Here is a 21657-nt window from a genome sequence, read left to right as displayed (position 1 = left end):
TGGCCTAGGAGTTCAGGGGCAAATGCAGAAAAAGGAGAGCTTGAGAGCCAGAAAGCCTACAGATCTGGGCCTTCCCGGTTAGCTCTAGGGGAATTCTAGATGCTTCAGTGTCCATTCTGTGTTTAGCTTCCAGGATTGTTCAGTTCAAAATTGTTGACCCTTGCCCTTAAGCAATTTATCATTGATATTTTCTTCACATCACTAAAATCCTGTATTCTTAGGATCTTTTAAATACAGTGTTCCGCACAGTGAGTCCTCCAGGTTTTAGTAATATACTTGATGTTTTCTTTTATTTTGAAGCTGCAGTAGAAACAGCTATATAGACGTTTTTATATATATAAAAGAGAGAGCATGCCATAAACCAGCATCTGATCCTAACCTCTCTGCGTCTAGATGTTCACAGTCATGGCAATATTCATCCAGTAGCTAATTTTTGCCCTGACCTTCTCTTAGGGCATAGAACCCCACTGCATTTGTAATGCTGGTCATATTGCACTTGACTGCTTTTCACAGTATTGGTCTCTGCTATCAATCAGTGCTGTGCACTTGTGGGGAATGTATGATGGCCAGCAGGGCCTCTCCACACTGACTTGGATCTTGAGATAGTTCTGAGTTGGTAAACCTTTGACAGTGAGTGGCTGTCATTGTGGGCAGGCTTTTACCATGGAGGATCAAAGGTTAGACTGTCCTGGAACTTGGGAGTTTGGTCAGAGTTCTCAGTAGCATGCACAGCTCTGTCTAACTTGCATGGATAAAGAATTTGCTGGAAAAACATGAGACAGCTCACAGATACAGTAGGCAAACTGGAAAATCAATGGGAAAACGGACAGTAACTAAGGAGGCTGGAACACAGCTGTGCTTCTCAGACACGGCCATGGGAAACCACAGCAGGTCAGCTCACTGCCGGTTTGCCTTCATGCCACTGCCTCAAAAGTCACGGGAATATGAGGAAGGCCAAGCCTTGGTGTTCCATGTGCTTCCCAGTTCACACACTGAGGTACGCCCTTTGTGGCAAACAAAGTCAGCTACAGTGGGCAGTAAAGATAAAATGAAAGCAAGCAGGTACACCCACCAGGTTGCAATTCCTGGACGAATTATTCCAATGATATCCTCTTTCTATTCCTCACCTGGTTCCCCCTCTAGTTGGTGTTGTCATTGGCCATTGTGTTGTTCCCTTCCAGCATCACTTGTAATGTCGTCAGTCAACCAAAAAAAAGAGCAGATATTCGAATCTGTTTACGTGACAGTGGTTTTTTTAGTATGTGAGAAAGGGGTAATGAACTCATGGTTTAAATGGTTAAGTTTGGAAACTGCTCATGAAGGGCAATTGGAACTAATATTTGTTAAGCACCCACTCTGTGCCAGGAACTGGTGTAAACCCTTTCCATATTACCTCATTTAGGCATCACAGTAAGCCTTTCAAATGAACCTGAACCTAAGTGAGACTAAGACATTGTATTCACACATTATTAATACTAAATCAGAGTAATCTTCAAACTTAGCCTGGGAGATGTTATGTTCTCCTGCTCAGGCTCAGGCGTCTCTGCCTTACTAATCCTTAAGTAGCATCATGGGAGCTCCCTGTTTTGGTAAATGTTCTCTAATCTTTATGTCTTCGATTTTTTAATCCCTTTTCTAATGGCCGCAAATATGTGGTTGACCATTAAAAATAAGATTGATAAGCCAATGAAGTGTCATCATTGAGAAGTCAGGGCTGGATAACCACACACCTAAAGACCTTCTGCCCTGAAAATGTTGGTGATCCTGGGGAGAGACACCAGAGAGTGACCAGGCAGTCAGTATTTCTGGCCCTGCTCCTGGGCACCTGACTCTGGAGCAGGTGCTATGGACTTGAGGAAAATATGGACAGCATAGCAGATGTAGGTCCTTCTTGGAGGAGTTCAGGGCTTCTCAGGACCTTCTCCTCCACTGTCCAGCCTAGAAACTGGGTGGTTAAGGGTTTGCTCTGTGAGTTTCAAATCTTAGTTTCCCACCCCCATACTAGCTGTGGGCCCCTGGGCAAGGCGTGCACCCTCTCTAGGTCTCAGATTTGTCATCTTTAAAAGGGGAGTGATGATGGTACCTATTTCAGAGGTTGGGGAGAATTCAAGGAACCCCTCTACATGAGGCACACTAGTAAAGGCTCACCAGCACCATCAGTGAGCACAGGGTCTTCATGGTTTTCTCCTTGTTTCACATGAGGATGGCAGAAGCCAAGTCTCAGAATGATACCTCCCATCCAAGGAAGGCAGGGGCCCAAGGCAGGTGCTCAGTACATAGCTGTTGATGAGTGGAAAAGAAACAAGGGCATGGACCAGAGTTGATCTCAGCATGTACGTTCACAACACTTTTACTCCTCAACGTTATTTTTTAAATTTTTATATCTGTTGATTGTCTCTTTCCACTCTGGGATATAAGCGCCAAGAGGATAGGGAACATGTTTCCATAGTGCCAAGAACAGTGCGTGTCACGTGGTAGTCACTCCATGAATATTAGAATGCATGAGTGTATGGGTTTTTTTCTGTGAAAGGGAACAAGCTGACAAGGAGCCTGTGGGTAGCCTCTGCCCTGGAACCTCCTAAGCCCTGGGCTGACTGTCTCATTCTTCCACCAGGCACTCCAGGCAGCCTCGTGTTCTTGCTGGCTGAAGGCTGCCCACAGGAAGCTGCCTGTGCCTGCTCCTTGCCCTAGCAAACTACAGGGCTCAGGGCAGAGCCTTGCAGATTGGAAGCTGCTGAGTTTGATGTTGTAAGACTCGCTGGGAAATGCTGCCATTTGGATTTATTATTTTAATTGTTTTATAGTTTATATTTATGCCCTGCAGTGGTTTTCCATTAAATCAGAACACTTATGTTTTCAAAAAAGAGCAGGTATGGTTGTGGGTGTATATCTTAACAGCTAATCTCTGGCAATAAAAGCTGTTTGACAGTCATCAACAGATTAGGAAATTAGTATTTGTTTAATTTACCTCCCTTAGGGACTATTAGCACATGAAAATAGCGATTTTTTTGTGTGATTTTCTTTTTTTAGCCTGATAAGATGACAGATTTTGCTCTTGTATATTCTTAAGGTTTCAGGTATAATTGTTTTTGTGGTTGTTTTCATTTTTATTAGCATAAACCATTGGGTTGGTAAAAGTAATTACAAAATTGGAAAGAGACAACACAAAGTATAATCTAATTAGTTATTTATAATTAAACTTTTATTGATTTTATGTCATATTTATACCATATGTATATATTATACCATATAAAACATAAACATGCATATATAAATATACCATTACATATATTAATCATACTATATACTTTATCATACATACTTTGTTACACATTATATGTATACTTTGTTATATGTAATAAAGTATATAGTATGATTAATATGACACTGATACATAGAAACGTTGAGAGTTACATGTTGTCTGGGTACATTCTCACAACACATGTTAATTATCTTTTTAGTTTTCACTGAAGTTTCAATTTTTGTCATAGCACTTGCTAAAATAAATTTTTAAGTCATGATTTCTTTATTTCAGAATCGACTGCTTAAAGGATTTATTTGTCATAGATCTGAACCACCAACAAATTCCACATTCCTTTCTTCAGTTTGGTCAAAGCACTTGCTTTCTGGCTGAGAAATATTCCTTCCACAGACCTCATTGCTCTGTTTCCACTTGGTCTGGCTCATTTGCTGGCCAGCTAACCTACCCACACGTAGCTTCATTAGAAAACACATTAAGATATGTCCTCTACGCAGGTAGAAAGTGCTGCTTGTTTTAGACCCTTACAGTAGCTTGAGAAGGGTAAAACTACAAATGGTAAACGTGAGGGTCTGCTATACTATGTGTGCGCACCCTTGTGCCATCAGGATGCTTCCATACCTGAATCGTAATTGAGAGACTTTGCTTAAAAACTAGGGGTCACTTTTTCCCAAAGCAGAGATAGGTTATCCTTTTTAAGTACCTCTCTTCCTTGAATGTAACTTACTAATATTTCATCCACATCTGTGGCCAAACAACCTGCTCTAGTGTGAGTATAATCCAGCTGATGACTGCCAGCAAAGTCAGGGACTGAACAGCACTCTGAATTTCAGCTGAATGACTTCAAGAAAATTCAAATCTTGCTCCAAGTAGAGTCTTCAGGTTAAAGGAGGTAAAAGGAAGCAGTTGGCTGGGGATGGACTCAGAGGCAGGGGTAAGGCCGGAAATCTAGACTCTTCCTGCCAGGATTTGAGAAGTGGTCTTGAAGCTGTGCCCCATGCCTCGTCACCTCTACTGACTCTCCTGGATCTTCTGATCCATCTCTGCAAGTTCCCTGGGGGAAGTTACATTTCAAGCCATAAGGGTCCATCTTAGCTCAATGACACGGAGCAGATTTGTGAGTAGTTCAGAAGGGATCATAGTTTAGGGAAGGGTGATTTTTAAAAAGAAGGAAGTAAAGAAATGTCCAGAGTATAGGCATCCCTTCTATGGGCCTGGTGGAGTGGAAAGGAAAGAGATCGCCCAGGAACACTGAGTTGATTTGGGCTGGGTCACCATTGCCCCAACTAACCTGCTCCTCAGTGACAGCCAAGGGTGGACAAAGGAGAAGCTGCTGGGTCCTTCTTGCTTGGAAGACTGGAAGGCTTATGGAACACGGAATCTGGTGGGTTTTTTTCGGGTTTTCTCTGAATGGGGTTCTTCTCACATGCTGACTCTACTGCCTTGAAAAAGGGCATATTGGCCAGGTGCAGTGGCTCTCGCCTGCAATCCCAGCACTTTGGGAGGCTGAGGCGGGCAGATCAGGAGGTCAGGAGATTGAGACCATCCTGGCTAACATGGTGAAACCCCATCTCTACTAAAAATACATAAAATTAGCCGGGCGTGGTGGTGGGCGCCTGTAGTCCCAGCTACTCGGGAGGCTGAGGCAGGAGAATGGCATGAACCCGGGAGGCGGAGCTTGCAGTGAACTGAGATCTGGCCACTGCACACCAGCCTGGGCGACAGAGAGAGACTCCATCTCGAAAAAAAAAAGAAAAAGAAAAAGGGCATGTCTCCCAGTGTCACTCCAAGAGTTATTGCTTGCTTTTCTTTTTTTCTCCAAGTGGAATTCTGGAACTCTCCTTCTCTCCCATTGGCGGGTTTGAGGTTTACAGTTCCTTTCTTTACTAAAGCTATTCACTGGGCAGACCCTGATACACAATTCCTCTATTAGTCTGGAAAGTCTTTTCTCAAAAGATATAACAAATTATTATTATTATTATTATTATTATTATTATTATTATTTCTAAATCAGAGTCTCAAAGCATAAAAAGAAAAAATAAATAAATAGAAGTAAGGGCAAGTGACTTTATCTGCCTGGGCCTCAGCTGGATAAAAAGACCTCTGAACCACCCAAGTTCAGAGCCCTTCACGGACTGACTACACTCTTTGTTTGAGATTCTCTCTCTTTTTGGGTTTCTCGAACACCAAAGTCCTGTGTGGTTGCTCTGTCCCAAGTCCCAGCCATCAGGCGTTGTGCTTGCTCACAGATCATTACTAGCCCTCTTCTCTTCTCACACTATATGTGATCCTCTTCTCGAAAAATCTCACCCACATTCATTCTTTTCCTCCAGCCCAAACCTTCACATATGACACCTAGCCAGCGTGTCCAGTGAAGTCCCTCCAAGGAATCAATAATGTTCAGCATGCACAAGCTCATGCACGAGCTGAACTGCTGCTGTCCTCCTGCCTCCCTCCAAACCCTGGGCCTTCCTGGTATGTCATAAGTGCTCAGTAGATGTCCATCACATGGAGAAATGGAGGCTGTCTTTAATCCCCTTTGATTTGTAAACTCTACCAGATTATGTCCTCCCCAATGAAGAGGAGGACTCTTCTTAACCTACCTCATTCGCCTGAGCCCGTGCAGCCTCATTGTCCATCAGACCACAGGTCTAGGCCCGTAACAGGGCATAAGTGCAGCCCTGTACCCCTTCTTATTGGCATGTATGCATATGCGCACACGTGCGCGCACAGACACATTTCTTAGCCGTTGGAAAGCACCGCATGGTCTTAAAGCAAATACCTTCCATGGCCAAATTAAACAAATACAAATGTAAGACTTCTTTTTTAAGAATAATAAAATCTGTTTTCTGTCACTTCAGAGGTCAGTCCATTTTCAGCCTTCTAACCTTGAATGAGGCCTCTGATATCCTCCAAGTAACTTGAGTGACCCCCACTTTGCAGGAAGACGTGCCTTCCCTACATCCCCGTCAAATTGTGTGGAGTTACATTTGCGTTTCCTCAGCTCTTTATCTGGGCTGGGGTGACCTACAAGGGGCTAACCAATCTCCTAGCACGTGGCTCTTTACGTGGCTGGACATGGAAGACGTACGCCTACTAGTTTTGGCAGCTTCTGGTCATGACAAAGGAGCTTGAAGTGCGGTTTTCTGGCCTTCCTGTCCGGGAATTCTGGACCCTACACTGGGTTCTATGGTCCACTTCCACCAGGCTCCAGGAACGCCCCTAGAAAGGTTACTCTTGGTCCTTTAGCTGGAGTGGCCCTTTCTGTGATGACAGAGTGCTGGCTGGACTTGGAGCTGCAAATCTCTGGGCCCAAAAGAGGTGAGACCAGCAATCCTTGCCTTCTAAGGCAGTGATGATGTCCTGTTTCTCCCTCTGGTTTTAGAACTTGCCATCCTAGTACTCTGGCCTCATGTCCATCTCTCCCTCTAGACCCTAGGCATCTCCTTGAAAACAGGGATTGTGTCTTTCTTCCCTCTCCATATCCTCAAACAGATTCTAAGTAGAAACTCAGTAACTATTATAGAATTGTTACATAATAGGGCCAAGTAGACAATCAATGTATCAGTAGTTGTAATCATGCCGCCAATTAGATGGATGCTAAAATGGACTTCATAGAGACCCTGCCCATCATTTTGTTCTGACATTCAGTGAACATTGAATATTGGGTACTTTGCAGGGCCCTGGGGACCAATCTGTGAACACGAAGGCACCATCTCTGTTCTCCTGGAGTTCATGTGAAGAAACCAATAATGCTCGAGGAAATAAGCAAAATAATGACAAATTGTGGTCATTGTTGTGGAGGAGCTGACCAAAGTGTTGTGACTAAGATTAAAGGAAGGGTTGCAGGTGGTAGTGAGGGGCTGCTTTAGGTAAAATGGCCAAGAGAGGCATCTTTGGGATAAAGGCAGAGACCTCACAACAAGAGGGTGTTGCTTTGTTCTCTTCCTGAGTATAATAAGGAGAATGGACTGGAGAGTGCAAGAGAATGTTGGATTCAGCTGCCTCTGATGGTTTTGGCCTTAGTTTTAATAATTTTCAATAAAAATGTTTTAATCATTCCATACATTATCTGGAAATGCATGTTCATATCATCTGGCTGCTTGGGACCACGATCTGTGAATTCACTTTTCTGATCTTATTCCTTCATCCATTTTGACCAGTAGGTATTGAGACACTGGGATGCATCAGACACCGTGGGGACTTGGAGACCCTGCCCTCACGGAATGGTTGCTTGTGGAGGATAAGACACTCATGGTGGAACAGGAGACAGGGACCACCCAAAGGTTTCTCTGGCCTTCTAGCCTCATCCATCATTATACACTCTCCTGATCCAAACTGGATGGATGAGGCTAGAAGGCCATGGGGGACCACAAAGGGCCTCTCACACCATGCTGACAACCCTGCTTCTGGGGTGCCATTGAAGAATGCAAGCAGCAGGGGAGCATCATCTGATTTACATTTCGTGTAAAAATGCCTGCTGGCAAAGGTTTGCTCCAAAGTGGAAAGGGGAAACATTTGGTGTGCAACAGCCAGGACTGCAAGTTCAAGCAAGTTCTTTCACGGGCTCCAGCTGCCTTTGCTTCCTGGATCTTAGACTGGAAGGACCCTTGGGGATTAACTTATCCAGCCGTCTTATCTCATATTTGAGGACAGTAATGCTCAGAAAAGTGACTTGCTTGTGGTCAGTCTGTCCTGGGCTCTGCCCAAACGGCTGTTTTGATGACCAAGTTGATTGACCTGGAGAGGGATAGGGGAACTAGGTGTAAGTGTCACGACGGATCATCAGGGTAGCTCACCCACGTGCTGGAAACACAAGGCAATGTGTTTCCCCTCAGCAGGGATCAGAATTTTATCCATGAATATTAAGGATAAGAATGTACTTTCATTATTATGGGTTAAAAAAAAGTAATTGGATGATCATGCAATCAGATAAGCAACTCTGTAGTGATTCCAAGGCTTAATGCCCAGGTACAGCCACAGGCTGTTTATTATTGTTTTTTCTGTTGGCGGGATCAACCAGGTACCAGGCTATTTATTTTGGCTTCAAACTGAGATGTTGTTTGACACCTCTGGCTTCCAGCTGTCAGTGTAGTGGCTCAAAGTCTTCTCTCTCCAGTTGAGAGGACATCTGTTTGATCAAAATAGCATTGTCTGGCTTATCAGTTACATCTTATAAGCATGTTTCCATGAGTTAGAAACAACCACCGCCCCAAAAACTACAACTGTGTTCTCTGTCCCATGAAAGGGCGGGCGTGTGGACACAATGTATATTTTTTTCTCCTCAAGCAATACAGTGAAGTGATTCAGAGCATGGAAGTGGGGTCAGGTAGAGTGGACTCTGTTGCTCACTCACCACCTGTATGTCCTGGGCCAGTTAAATAACCCTTCAAACCCTTTTTCCTCATCTAGCAGGTAGGGATAATATAGTCTCACCAGATTCACAGAACACTTCTGGGATTAAATGAAGTAAGAGATAGAAAAGATTCCACACTGGGCTTGGGATATAAAAGCATTTGGAAGGAGAAAAGTAGTTAATTGTTTTGCTTCTAAATGATTGAATTTTTCTATGCAAAGACTTGGAGAAGAATTTCCCTGGAGATTGACCCAGAATGAAATATTATCGTTGACTCTCAGTTATCAGCACTGCAATGGAGAACTTGAAAATCATTTACCTTGGCCTCAGAAACAAATTATGCTTTTTTTTTTTTTTTTTTTTTTTGATGGAGGGGCAATAAACGCACCTTGTTTGCCTTTGTGTTTGGCCTCTGGCTGGTAGTCTTTGAGGGACTTGCTTCCTGAGAGTGATGGGAGGTGCCTGTGCAGAGAATGTCAGGAAGAGGGTGCCTGCCATTCACCAACATTTGCCACAATGTTGAGCTGGAAAAAACATCTTTCTCTCAAGTGTATTACTAAATTTATGAAGGTGCCTGGTAACATCTGCCAGAAGAGCCAATATTCCCGTCTGATTGACCACAGTCATTCACGAGTCTTCACTATTTGTCCCAAAACAAGCAGGATTTCTTCATAATCTCCCTCGAGGGCCTGCTCTAGGACACGAAGTAATTTTTCTAATCTCTTATCTTCAAGTAACTGGAGGAATTTGCTGTTATTTCTGCAGCACTCAGGCCTGAGCTTTGTGGAATTTGCATGCCAGGGAAGTGAGGGCATTGGAAAATGAGCGAAGAATAAAGGAGCGTTACAGGGCTCTTCTATGGTGAATTTTCAGGTCAAGCATAAAAGAATTGTTTCCCATTCTTTCTGATATGTTAAGGGCCTCACACGTGCTAACTCTTTGCTAGATGCTGTATGGTTTACAGAAGGAGAGTTTTCTGGCTGTTATTCTTAGGAAATCTACCATCAATATAGAAAAAGACAATTTTCCAAATGGGAAAGGATAAATTCAGATGAGATAGCTGAGGTGCAGGGTAAAGAAAACAGGATTCCACTAAACATCTACAGTTCAGGTCCCAGTCACCTCCCTAGCCTTGTTTACTCACCCTACCCCACCTCAGGTTCTTTATCTGCAAACCCATGATGATACTGACTGCCCAGGGCTGTTGTGGGAAGGAAAGGGATTCTGTATGTGATAGCACACAGTGGTGGCCAGTCCTGAGAAGTATAAGTGTCTGGAAGCTGTTGCGTGAATCCTGTTGATCAACATCTGCACAGCCTCACCCCGACCTGTGAGCCCCATTGTCTTCGCTTTCTTCCCGGGGAACTTTGCGTTTCCATACACAGTGTCATTCCCCAGTCCCTGGGAAAGGAATCCTGACTTTCTCACTGGGCTATGCTAAAAGTCTCAGTCAGTCTCATCTCTGTTCCACATCATTTGTCCCTTTCCCCTGTGTTACAGTTGTATATACTTCATATGTTTCATCCCACAGCATCTATCTCAGTGCCTTATACACATAAGAGACCTTAAGTACTTTTCAAAAATAAAAGGATTTTTATGGATTTAGTGACTTGCACTGGCATGGGATGTGTATTTTAAGAAATGAGTGTTAGACCCCTGGAGGAGGCAGAATTTCTGGGATATCGTGGATCTGGCACTGTGCTAGAGCTTTCGCAGAGGTTACATCATTCCCTCGTGGCAATACTATCCTCATTTAACAGATAAGAAAACTAAGTCTTCCAGATATGTTGGACCAGCCCAACCTTATCCAGCTGGTAAGTGGCAGAGTTGGGATTCAGATTCACAGCTGCCTCACTTCCGGTCTGACATCGGGAAGAGAAACATTGGGCACCCACCCACTCAGCATCTCAGATCACATGTAGGCACAACTTCTTATACATAAATTATTATACACAGAATTACATAAATGCATAGCCAACCTGGGAGGCAATCCTTAGAAGCCAAAATATGTGTTTCAGATTATTCTCACACATTGCTAGAGACCTGAACCGTCAGTTTCTTTGCTGGGCGCGGTGGCTCACACCTGTAATCCCAGCACTTCAGGAGACCAAGGCAGGTGGATCATTTGAGGTCAGGAGTTTGAGACCAGCCTGACCAACATGGTGAAACCCTGTCTCTACTAAAATTACAAAAAAAAAAATTATCTGGACAGTTGTGGTGCATGCCTGTAATCCCAGCTACTTGGGAGGCTGAAGCAGGAGAATCGCTTGATCCTGGGAGGCAGAGGTTGCACCAAGATAGCGCCACTGCACTCTAATCTGGATGACAGAGTGAGACCCTGTCTCAAAAAAAAAGTCAGTTTCTTGTCACGTTAGAAGTAGAGGTAGAATTTGACCCACCACTGGTCTCATCCCTTCTCCAGCAGATATCTTGATACAAGACCTTCCTTGCATACCAGTTCTCCCTCAGTCTTAGACCATTTCTTCACTGCCTTGCAGCAAAATCATATCAGGGATCTGTTTGTACTCACTGATGCCTTTCCATTTTCCTCCCCTAATAAATTAGTTTGTATAGGTGGTCTTAGAAGTCAAACTTTTTGTTTCTCCCCTGACACTATAACTGCTAGGTCTTATTTTTTTCCTGCTCAGATAGGTTTTATAGAATATTTTTAAAGTACATTGTTTAGGGAATTTCCTTTCTTGTCATGTTGTGATTTTCTGGAAGAGATCATCCAGAAGAGCCTTCATTGTGTCACCCTGCTTCGAAGTGGGTCTGTGCCTGGTAGTGTCTGTGATCCATTGGGCTCCATGTTCTCCTCACCACAAAGACTTCTTTTCCCAGCCCAGAGGAATTTTAGTCCAAGCATCAAATAGAGATTTCCAACTCATACCTCTCTCATTTTATCTAATAGGTGGTCACAGGCAGTTATGTAGGGTCAGCCCACGCTGCCTCTTACCAGCCATGTGACCTCAGACAAGTTATCTTTTCTGAGCCTCAGTTTCCTCATACATTTAAAAATGTGGGTTGAGGATGCCAAATGTTAGCAGGCTTGGTAGAGTCAGCATTCCCGTCTCCCAGGAATAAAATGGCCGAGGACGCGCCAGGCGAATGCACCCTTTCCTTGTAGCCAGGGCATGGTTTCCAAATCTCTGTCTGGCTCCAGGCCAGGCCATGTTAGAGCCCTGATCACTGCTTAAGACTCAGATTAGAGCAGTGGTCGTCAACCAGAGGGCCTGCAAGGGACATTAAGCAATGTCTGGAGACACAGTTGGTTGTCACGACTGGAGAGGGGGCGTACTAATAGCATCTAATGCATTTAATGCATAGATGCATAGTGTCTCATAGCATCTAATGCATAGAGACCAGGGTGCTAGTAAACATCCTGCAGTGCACAGGACAGCCCCCCACAGCAAAGAATTATCCAGCCCCACATGTCAATCTGGTCACAGCATGGCAAAGCTAAGACACACTGGACTCGAGGGAAGCTGAAGAGCCTCGTTCTTATCACCTTCCTATAGCCCACATCCCAGTTGGCTCTTGGCACTGGGGGAGGAAGTGGAGTTCCATGGAAGTTCTCGTAAGTCTTCATTCAAGTGGAGAGTAAAGTAGCCATCCATCCAGGTGTCAGGCAACAAGGACTATCACAAAGGCATTCAGGCTGAGGGGGAAATGCTAGGAGTGGCCCTTCTAAAATCAAGGACCACCAAAGATGCTATCACCATTATTACTTAGCATTTTTCTTGAGGTTCCAGTCAACACAATCAGACAAAAGAAATGAATTAGAAGTATAAGTACTAAAAAGGAAGAGGTAAATTAATCATTAATAGCGGACAATTTGAAAAAATCCAGGAGAATCAACTGGAAAACTGTTACAAAAACTGAGGGTTCAGTATAATGGCAGGACACAGAATGATAAACAAAAATCAATACCTAGCCTATACGTGTGTGACCAGATAGAAGACATAACAGAAGAAAGCCCCCATTTACCAGAGGAATTTAAAATATAAAATAATAGCCTGTATTATTTTGAAGTGGATTCCATTACAATTAACATATAAACCCAAAATAACTGTGCTCTAAATAAGATACAAGTTTATTTCTTTTTCATATGAAAGTTTTCTGAAGGCTGATGGTCCAGTGACCATTGCTAGGACTTAGTCCTTGTCTTTGTGGTTGTAGGTGGCTGCTACTACTTTAGGCATTATATCCTCAGAATATATAGAAGAAGATATATGTATGTGTATGTGTATATATGTGTGTGTATATATGTGTGTGTGTATATATGTATAAACATATATACGTATATATATACACAGAGAGAGAGAGAGAGAGAGAGAGAATATATAGAAGGAGGAAAGAAAAAGAAGAGTAAGGCTCTTCCTTTTAAGGAGACTTCCACACATCTGATTGCCTAGAACCTAGTCACATAACTACACCCAGCTCCAAGCGCAACTTTTAATTCTAGTTCATGGCTACGTAGCTATGTGCCTGGCTTAAAAAATAGAAAGTAAATGTTCTCTTACAAGGGAAGAAAGTGAGAATAGATATTGGGACAACCAGCAATCTGCCAGAAAATGTCATAAGAAATTTACAAGATCTATATGAGAGAATTTTAAAATGCTTCTAAGGGACACAGATGACATGAAAATGGAAAGACACAAAGCATTATTGGATAAGAATGAAGACTCAACATCATAAAAATACCAACTCTCCCTAAGTTAATTTATAACTTTAAACATATTCACAATAAAGACATCACCAGGATTGTTTTTTAACTAGACAAATGATTCTAAAGTTCATATGGAAAAATAAACAGGAATGGCCAGGAAATTTTGAAAAATAATAATATGTAGACTGGTACTACCGAGTGTTAAAAGGCATTATAAACCTGCAATAATTAAAAGAGTGTGGTATAGAGTGACATTGTAGAATAAAAGGTACAGGAAAAATCCAAGTGCACGAGAGGATTTAGTGCTAGTATTTGATAAAGGTGGTATTTCAATCAGTGAGGAAAAGTGACCTATTCTACATATGGTATTGGGACAACTTACTAAGTTTCTGAAAACAAGTGAAGTTGGATATATATCACACATCTTTTATCAGAGCAAGTCCCAAATATATCAAAGACTTACATTTATCAAATGAAAACGTAAAAGTACTAGGAGAAACCTTGGGAGAATACTTTTGTAACTTTGAAATGGGTAAAGCCTTTCAAATTAAGACATAAAATCCAAACTCATGTTATAAAACATCAATTCAATTACATAAAAAGAAATAATATTGGCATGAAAAAACCACCATAAGCAATGCCAAAAGTCAGACAAAAAACTGGGATAAGTGTTTGCAATTCTTATCTTACTGTTTGCCCTTTCATGCTTGAAGTTTGTTTCCTAATATAGAAAGAGCTCCTAAAAATCGATAAAAAACAAACACCACAAAAGAAAAATGGGCAACAATTCATGGGAAAAAAATACAGATCTCTTTTGAATATATGAAAATATGCTCAAACTTACAGAGAAACTTAATAATATAATGAGGTACTGTTTTCACCTATCAAACTACCAAAACTTGATAATATACCATGTTGGCAAGGATGTGGGAAGCAGGCACTGTCATATGTTGCTGATGGAAGTATAAATTGTTCTGCCTCCAAGAAGGACAGTTTGGCGACATCCATCAAAATTCACATTCTTGTAGTACCTGATTCAGAAATTTCTTTTCTGGGAAATGTGTGCAGTTACCTTCACACATGTGTGAAATGTCCTATGTAGATGGTTATTAACAGCAGCACTGTTTGATAGCATATGCTAGAAGCATCCTAAATGTCCCCCAATAAATACAGTGGAGTATTATATAGCCACAATAAAGAATTAGAAGGCTCTTGAAGTGCCAAGACAGACAGAGCTTCAATATATATTAAGTGAAAAAGATAAAGTCCCAAAGAACGTGTACAGTAAGCTCTCATTTTGTTAAATGAGGGGAAATGAATATATAATCATATTTTCTTATTTCTATATAAAGTATGATCAAGAGAATACACAGGGTATGAATAAAAAGAAATCGCCTGTAGAGAGAGAAAAGGGTGTCAGGGAATGGATACAGGAGGGAGAATTTTTACTGCATGCCCTTTCATGCTTTTTGGTTTTTTGAACACATGAATATATTACCTATTGAAGAAAAATTGAATGAAACTATAAATAGATAAATGAGTATAGGCTAGTCACATTGGCTCACATATTGGGAAAGAAATTTTGCTGGGTTCCCCCCTCTATTAAAAAAATGACCCCCCTCTTTAAAAAATGTCCCATTCCTCAAAAGTACCCTGGCCTTGCATTTGAGGACTGAGTACACAGGGACTAATATCTGGGCAGTTGTCCCTCTTTGCAAAGCTGTCAATCTCCAGCAAGTTTGATGAGTACTTGCTACCTGCCTGACCATGTCCTGAACACTGAACACCATGGGAACCCTCAGGAGAATAGACAGCCTGCCCAGTTCTGCCCTGCCAGCAGGACCCCAAAGTAAGCAAGGCTGGGAAACCATTATTCCCAATCTTCCTCCCCAGGAATGTCTACAGGCCCCTAGCAAAGAGGCAGCACTCAAAACATACAGCCAGGAGACTCCTGGGGCAGGAATAAGGAGTGGAAATTCAGAGGTCCTGGGGTAGCAGTGCTGGTAAGAAAACCATGAAGGAATCTCTTAGGGAAAGACTAACTCTTTCTCTTCCTACCACCTTCTACCTCCACTGCATCTTGCCCCTCCCCCACCCCTGAGCCATCATGGCACTGGGCTTCCCTGAGCCATCCCATCCACTGAAACCCCACTCATGAACTGCTTGCCACTGAGAGCCCAGTGCCAGGCAAGTTTAGTCCCAGAGGTGTGAGCTCTTTTCTTTATAATGGAACTGAAGACCCCCAGAAAATAGAAAGTCCTGGCAATGGCCCTTCTGGCTCCCAGAAGTCTTTGGACCCACTCTTAACTTTTTCTGTCATTAAGGAAAGGAACATAAGTCCCTAACTCTTCCTGGACTTGGTTTTATATGGACAGTTAGAGTTTTCAAGAAATACAGAGGGGTAATTGGAGGAAGTGACCAAGGGCAGGCTTCAGGCCTCAGTGGCAAGACAGCAGGAGGTAGCATTTTGGCCAGGGCCTCCCCCAGTCATAGCCAAGGGCAGCTGCTGCATGCTGCCTGCAGACCATGCTTGGCTGTGGCAGCCACCCTGGACCACATTTCCCCTGGGGAGAAGAAAGGGTAGAAAGCAAAGGAAGGGTAAGCATCTGGGGCCAGTGCAGGGGCAGGCAAAGAAGAGCAGGAGCTGGGGAGCAGTGAGGCCTTCCTCCTTCTTTGCCCCGCCTGAGGCAACTCCAGGCAGAAGGAAAGGCGGAGCCTTGCAGCCTGAGTCAGAAAAGGGGCAAGGTTCAAGCTGGCTTGGAATCTTCTGAATCCATTCAATGTATGCAAAATTAGAAGAAGTCCTTCCTTGGACATAACAAAGGCTTTAAAAAGAGTGCTTAGGGGGTGGCATTTGGGGTATTTTATGAAGTTGGGCTTGGTGGCTGGCATTAGAGGAAGTCAACCAATGTGAAGGCAGGAGGGCAGAGGAGCGTGGCACACAGGGACAAGGATGCTGGCTTGCAGGGCAGATCCACCAAGCCTTCACCACCTGTAATCACCTAACTTCTTCTGGCTTCCATTAACTTATTTCTGTAAGGGTAGTTGCCATGTGTGCTTGTTCTAACTCACAGTGCTGTGCAATGGAACTGTTTAATGGAATTCACAGTGCTGAGCGTGGACCGTGAACTGCGAGGTGCTTCTCACACATAAAGAAGCATCATTGTTGTTCCTTTTCCAATTAATATCACCATTGTGCTGATCGTGTGTGCCATGGGGGTTTGCAGCACTGGATACTACAAAAGAGAGGAAATAGAGGGGCATGTGACTCAGTGGGGCCCCAGCTGTCAGCTTCTCAAGGACTCAGACATTTGCATGTAGGCAGACAGTTCACCCAGTTCCCTTGAACTTGGTTCCTTCATGAAGAAAGTGAGTGTGACAATGTTAAAGACCTTCTACTTTACACACATCATCAGTCCTTCACATAAGCCTACAAGCAGGAGCGTGTCATTCTGATTCACCAGATAAGGTCACAGACCAGCAAGGTGACTTTACCAGGACAAGGCTGCAACCAGTGCTACAAACTCAGGCCCTGAGTCCCTACCCAGTATTTGTCTCACTGCTCCATCACCCGTAGCCAGAGCTGGGCCTTGACCACACACAGTGGCCAGGGTCGGGGTTGGGGAACCCTGGTCCCAGGGGGTCAGCTTGGTTGGGCTCACTGTTCTTTCTGTAGTTCATAAGCATTTGCTTAGAGCAGCACATTTTATATGCTCTTTTCTCTCAAGAATTCCCAGCTGTAAGCAGAAACAGGGTCATGGGTACAATGCAGGCAGGTCCTAAAGTGCTTCCTGCCCCACCTTTGCACTCAGGCCTGGATCCCTGGCAATGACCAGAGTTCACATCTTGACACCAGCAGGCCCCCCTGCTTTCTGTGTGCAGAGGAATGGGCCTTATTTGCAAGACCCTTCACCCTCCATCCCAGAGTGGCTGTTGCGGGGAGCCCAGGGTGGAGACCACAGTGCAGTCTGGGTTCTTCTACGGGATCAGGCTTGCAGGTTCCAGGCATGGTGGCAGGGAATTCTTACCTAGAACCCCAAAGCGTAAAACAGGCCCCAAGGGAGCTGCACTGTTTGAGACTGGCATGCCCCTATGGCTCTTGCTTGCCGCACAGAACCACGTGGGCTCTGTGGGTCCAGGTTATTATAAGCAATGTGCCTTCCTTCCCGCCTCCAGACCTTTCCCCCACCCAGCCTGCTGGCCCCTAGGAAAGAGATCTTACAAATGCGTTGTGCTCATGCAGGCAGGATGCTTATTGCTGTTAGCATGCATTTCAAATTCTTTTTCCTAGCATTCCAGGCTCTTTGAGCAAAACATTCCTGTCTTGCTTCACCATTCACTGTGGCCCAATTCTCTGGCCTCCTCACTCCCTTTTGCATCAGGTATATTGGCCTTCTCCTCTCTCCCATCTTCTCTCCTCACAGTGTGTCCAACCCTTACCTCCTAGCCAAGTTTCTCTTGAGGGGCGCTATTTCCTGGAGGCCCTCACTGCCTGCACTGGCTGTTTGTGGTCTCCCGCTCTGACACACAATAGCTTGCATGGTGCTCTATAAAGTAGTGCCTGACTCTTACGTGGTTTTATCTCTTTCATTGATGTCCCTATGTGTCATGCAGGGACCCCCAGCTGATCCCCATGGTTAGTTCATGAGGGACAGGGGTAGATGCTTCTTTCTTTCATAGCAGGGTCTGATTAATATGAATATGGGTGCATAGCAGGGCTTCCATATATACCTACTGACTTAGATCTATTAAACCACAGCAGTTGATATATTCCTGGGGTTACGGAAGTTCCTCCCTCTTGCTGAAGAGAGCGGAGGTGCCATTAGGGGCTGACTAACCTGAGAGACAGCCCCTGGACTGAGATGGATTTCAAGAAATGCAAGCTTCTTTCAGGACTTTTTTTCTGGAGATTTCCCTAAGATATGCACATACCTTCAACTCAAGAAGATTATATTGGGGTGAGTGGCATATTGACAATATGGTCCTGGCCTATCTTGTAGGGATTTGAAACTGGACAACATCCTTCTGGATGCAGAAGGTCACTGCAAGCTGGCTGACTTTGGGATGTGCAAGGAAGGGATTCTGAATGGTGTGACGACCACCACCTTCTGTGGGACTCCTGACTACATAGCTCCCGAGGTAAGACCTGTGTACAAAGGTTCACCTCCTCCTGGTGCCAGGATCGAGGCAGTGGTCCAAACCCGTGCACTGGGGTCATCTAGTGGTGCTGGGGGAAGGCTCTGGAAAACCAGGATGGATTCTAGGGAGGAGGGAGAAAAGGGAAGGTAAAAAGTTTGCTGATTGATGTCTGTCAAGAAGTCCTAGTGTTGGGGAGATGATGAGTGAAATGAGAGTAAAAGGCTATTTCCCAAACCTGGACAAGTTCGCATTGAACATCTCTTTCCCATCCGAGTCCAGAACCACCAATAAATCTAGGACCAAGAGAAATGTGTTGACTTTTATTATTGCTTTCATGTCTTTAAAATCAGAATAGGGTGGGCACAGTGACTCACGTCTATAATCCCAGCACTTTGGGAGGCCAAAGCAGGCAGATCGCTTGAGCCCAGGAGTTCAAGGCCAGCCTGGGCAATGTGGTGAAACTCTGTCTATACAAAAAATACAAAAATTAGCCTGGCATAGTGGTGCAAACCTGTAGTCCCAGCTACTCGGGAGGCTGAGGTGAAAGGATCAATTGAGCCCAGAAGATTGAGGCTATAGTGAGCCATAATTGCACCATTGCTCTCCAGCCTGGGTGACAGAGCAAGACCCTGTCTTAATAAAAAAAAAAAAAAAAAAGTAAAAAATAAAATCAGAATAAAGGAGCATTACTAATCACAGGAGCACTTCACTTTATCAGCTATAATTTACTGACAGTAAAACCAGGAACTGTTTGCCATTTTCCGCATAGTGGCAGTTCTATGCTGTGGGTACACAGGATGGAGCAGGAAGAGGAGAGTGACTGCGCCTCATTGTATACAGATATCAGAGATATTCACTGTGGCCCACTCCAATAGGTTGCCTTTCGTGAAAGTTGTTTGGGATGTTTTGCTTGGCATAAAGTGTTTGTTTGCCTTATTCCTGCCCAAACTGAGAGATACCTGGTATGATATGATTCAGGTTTAAGACATGGCCTGTCATAGACATTCAAAATGATCTTCATGGTTCTGAGACATGTAAGATAGGAAAGAAGTACCAATCCCCACTAACACCGCCCATGGCGGATAGGTATTAGCACATTCAGAGCTCATTTCTTTCAGTGGGCATTGTTAGAACACCTGCTAGGCACAAAGTAATATGGGGATAAAGAAATCACTGAGACACTTGTCCTATTCTAAAGAAACTTTTGGTCTAAAGGGAGTGACAGAAAAGTAAACAACTAATTAAGCAGAATAAATAGGCACATAAGGCCGGGCATGGTGGCTCAAGCCTGTAATCCCAGCACTTTGGGAGGCCAAGACGGGTGGATCACGAGGTCAGGAGATCAAGACCATCCTGGCTAACACGGTGAAACCCCGTCTCTACTAAAAATACAAAAAAAAAAAACTAGCCAGGCGAGGTGGCGGGCACCTGTAGTCCCAGCTACTCCGGAGGCTGAGGCAGGAGAATGGCGTAAACCCGGGAGGCGGAGCTTGCAGTGAGCTGAGATCCGGCCACTGCACTCCAGCCCAGGCGACAGAGTAAGACTCCATCTCAAAAAAAAAAAAAAAAAAAAAAAAAAAGGCACATAAAACAAGATGGTATCCTCAGGGATCAGGAAAGGCTTCTTGGAGCACCTGGTGGATGAATTGAGTTGTAAAGAATGAGGATTTCCTTTGACGGAAGGGGTGGGGAGGGTATTCCTGAAAACAACAGGACTGGAACGGGGGCAGGACAGGAAAGGAGGTTCAGTGTCCCTGGGCCCTGGATCCTTTGAGGGCAGGGTCTGTGTTTCTAATCTGGGTACTGCCAGGATCCGGCAAACAAATTAGGCTCTTATAGAAAGGTTTGTTAAAAAATGAGAACTTATGACATTCCAACATGAGCAAAGGCCAAGGGACAAAAACATCTTGGTCTTTTCCAGGACAGTTAGAAAGTATAGCTAGATCATAGGGTTTCCTGGTACTCATCGTAATGAATGAGATTGGGATAAAGACCCAAGGAATGTGGCTTTGATCCTGTAGGATCTGTGGACCCACTCAGGGTTCCAGTGGAGGAGGGTCCTAGTCAGATCCATCCCAGGAAGAAGGCAGGCCACAGCCATGCAGATCAGAAGTCAGGGAGTGAGGGACTGATGGTCAGGAGGCTTCACAGACCAGACAAGACAGGGGAGGCCTGAGGAACATCTCAAAGTGAAGGTGATGAGTAATAGGTGGTTTCCCTTTAGAACCTTATCTTCTAAGAGATCTGAAGAGTAGGGATTTCAGGCTCTCTGCGAGTGTATTCCCTTAGCAAGAACACTAGGAATTCAACCTTCAAGTAGCAATAAATGAAAGTGAGAGCTTTCAACAGGGAACTGCTTTTCTTGTCTTCTTCATTCATTCTTCATTGTCAGAATACTCAGTTCCAGTTCCTCTGTAAGTCGATGCCAGAGTTTAACAGTTGACAGCCTATGGTATAGTGAAGGACCCAACCCAAGACAGAACGTTCACTTTATGATGAACAAAACAGCCACTCAGCTTTCATGAAAAGCAATCCTTTGACGAGACTCACAATGAACAAGTCTGATCTCTGTTCACAATGAAGCACAGACACTCTTCCTTCCTGCTCTAGCCTTTGTGCCCACTATGCAGAAACATCTCTGCACTGGCAGTGACAATCCCTGGTCTTGCTGTAGGCAAATTACAGCTGATAAAGGTATTGCTGCCTTCATCGAGGGCTACTGGGAAGATTAAATGAGATTATGCCTCTAAAGCATTACCCCAGTGCCCAGCCCACAGGGAGTGCTGGCTAAATGGTGGCTTCATTATTATCATCATTGTTGGGTTGTGTGATGGGATAGGAAACCCAATCCTGAGAATTGAGTCTCGAGTCCAGGCTTGACCACAAATGCACACGTGTGACCTTGATGAAGTCACAAAATGTTTTTGAGTCTCAGGTTTCTCATCTTTCAAAGGAGCCATAACTCCTGCCCTACCTACCTCATCAAGCTGCTTTGAGAATCTAATGAGATTAGAGCGTGGAAATGCTTGAGAAAGCAGAAGCCTCTATTCAAATGGGAGAGGTGATAAGGTGCTGAGCTAACCTCAAAACCAGAGACACCTTCGGAGGCATGAGCTCTGCCCCAAGGCTTCTCTTCCTACCACATGGTATGCCCCGTGGCACCTCCTCTGCTTTCTCCACTCCCCACCCCTGCTCCCCAGGAAGTGGCCACCAGCCTTTGGTAATGGCATCATC

General features: G+C 44.1%; 1 protein-coding gene across 1 annotated transcript in view; it reads left to right on the top strand.

Moving 5' to 3' along the window:
* Window positions 1-21657, top strand: part of PRKCE (protein kinase C epsilon) — a 542724-nt gene that overhangs the window by 483373 nt on the left and 37694 nt on the right. The window contains exon 12 of the mRNA XM_010364308.2: window positions 18285-18423. Coding sequence (XP_010362610.1) covers window positions 18285-18423 — 139 coding nt within the window. The remainder of the gene's footprint in view (window positions 1-18284; window positions 18424-21657) is intronic.

This window comes from Rhinopithecus roxellana, chromosome 17 (genome assembly GCF_007565055.1).
Source record: "Rhinopithecus roxellana isolate Shanxi Qingling chromosome 17, ASM756505v1, whole genome shotgun sequence".
NCBI lineage: Eukaryota > Metazoa > Chordata > Mammalia > Primates > Cercopithecidae > Rhinopithecus > Rhinopithecus roxellana.
The sequence above is the reverse complement of the archived record's forward strand: the minus strand, read 5'-3'. Positions and strand labels throughout refer to the sequence as shown.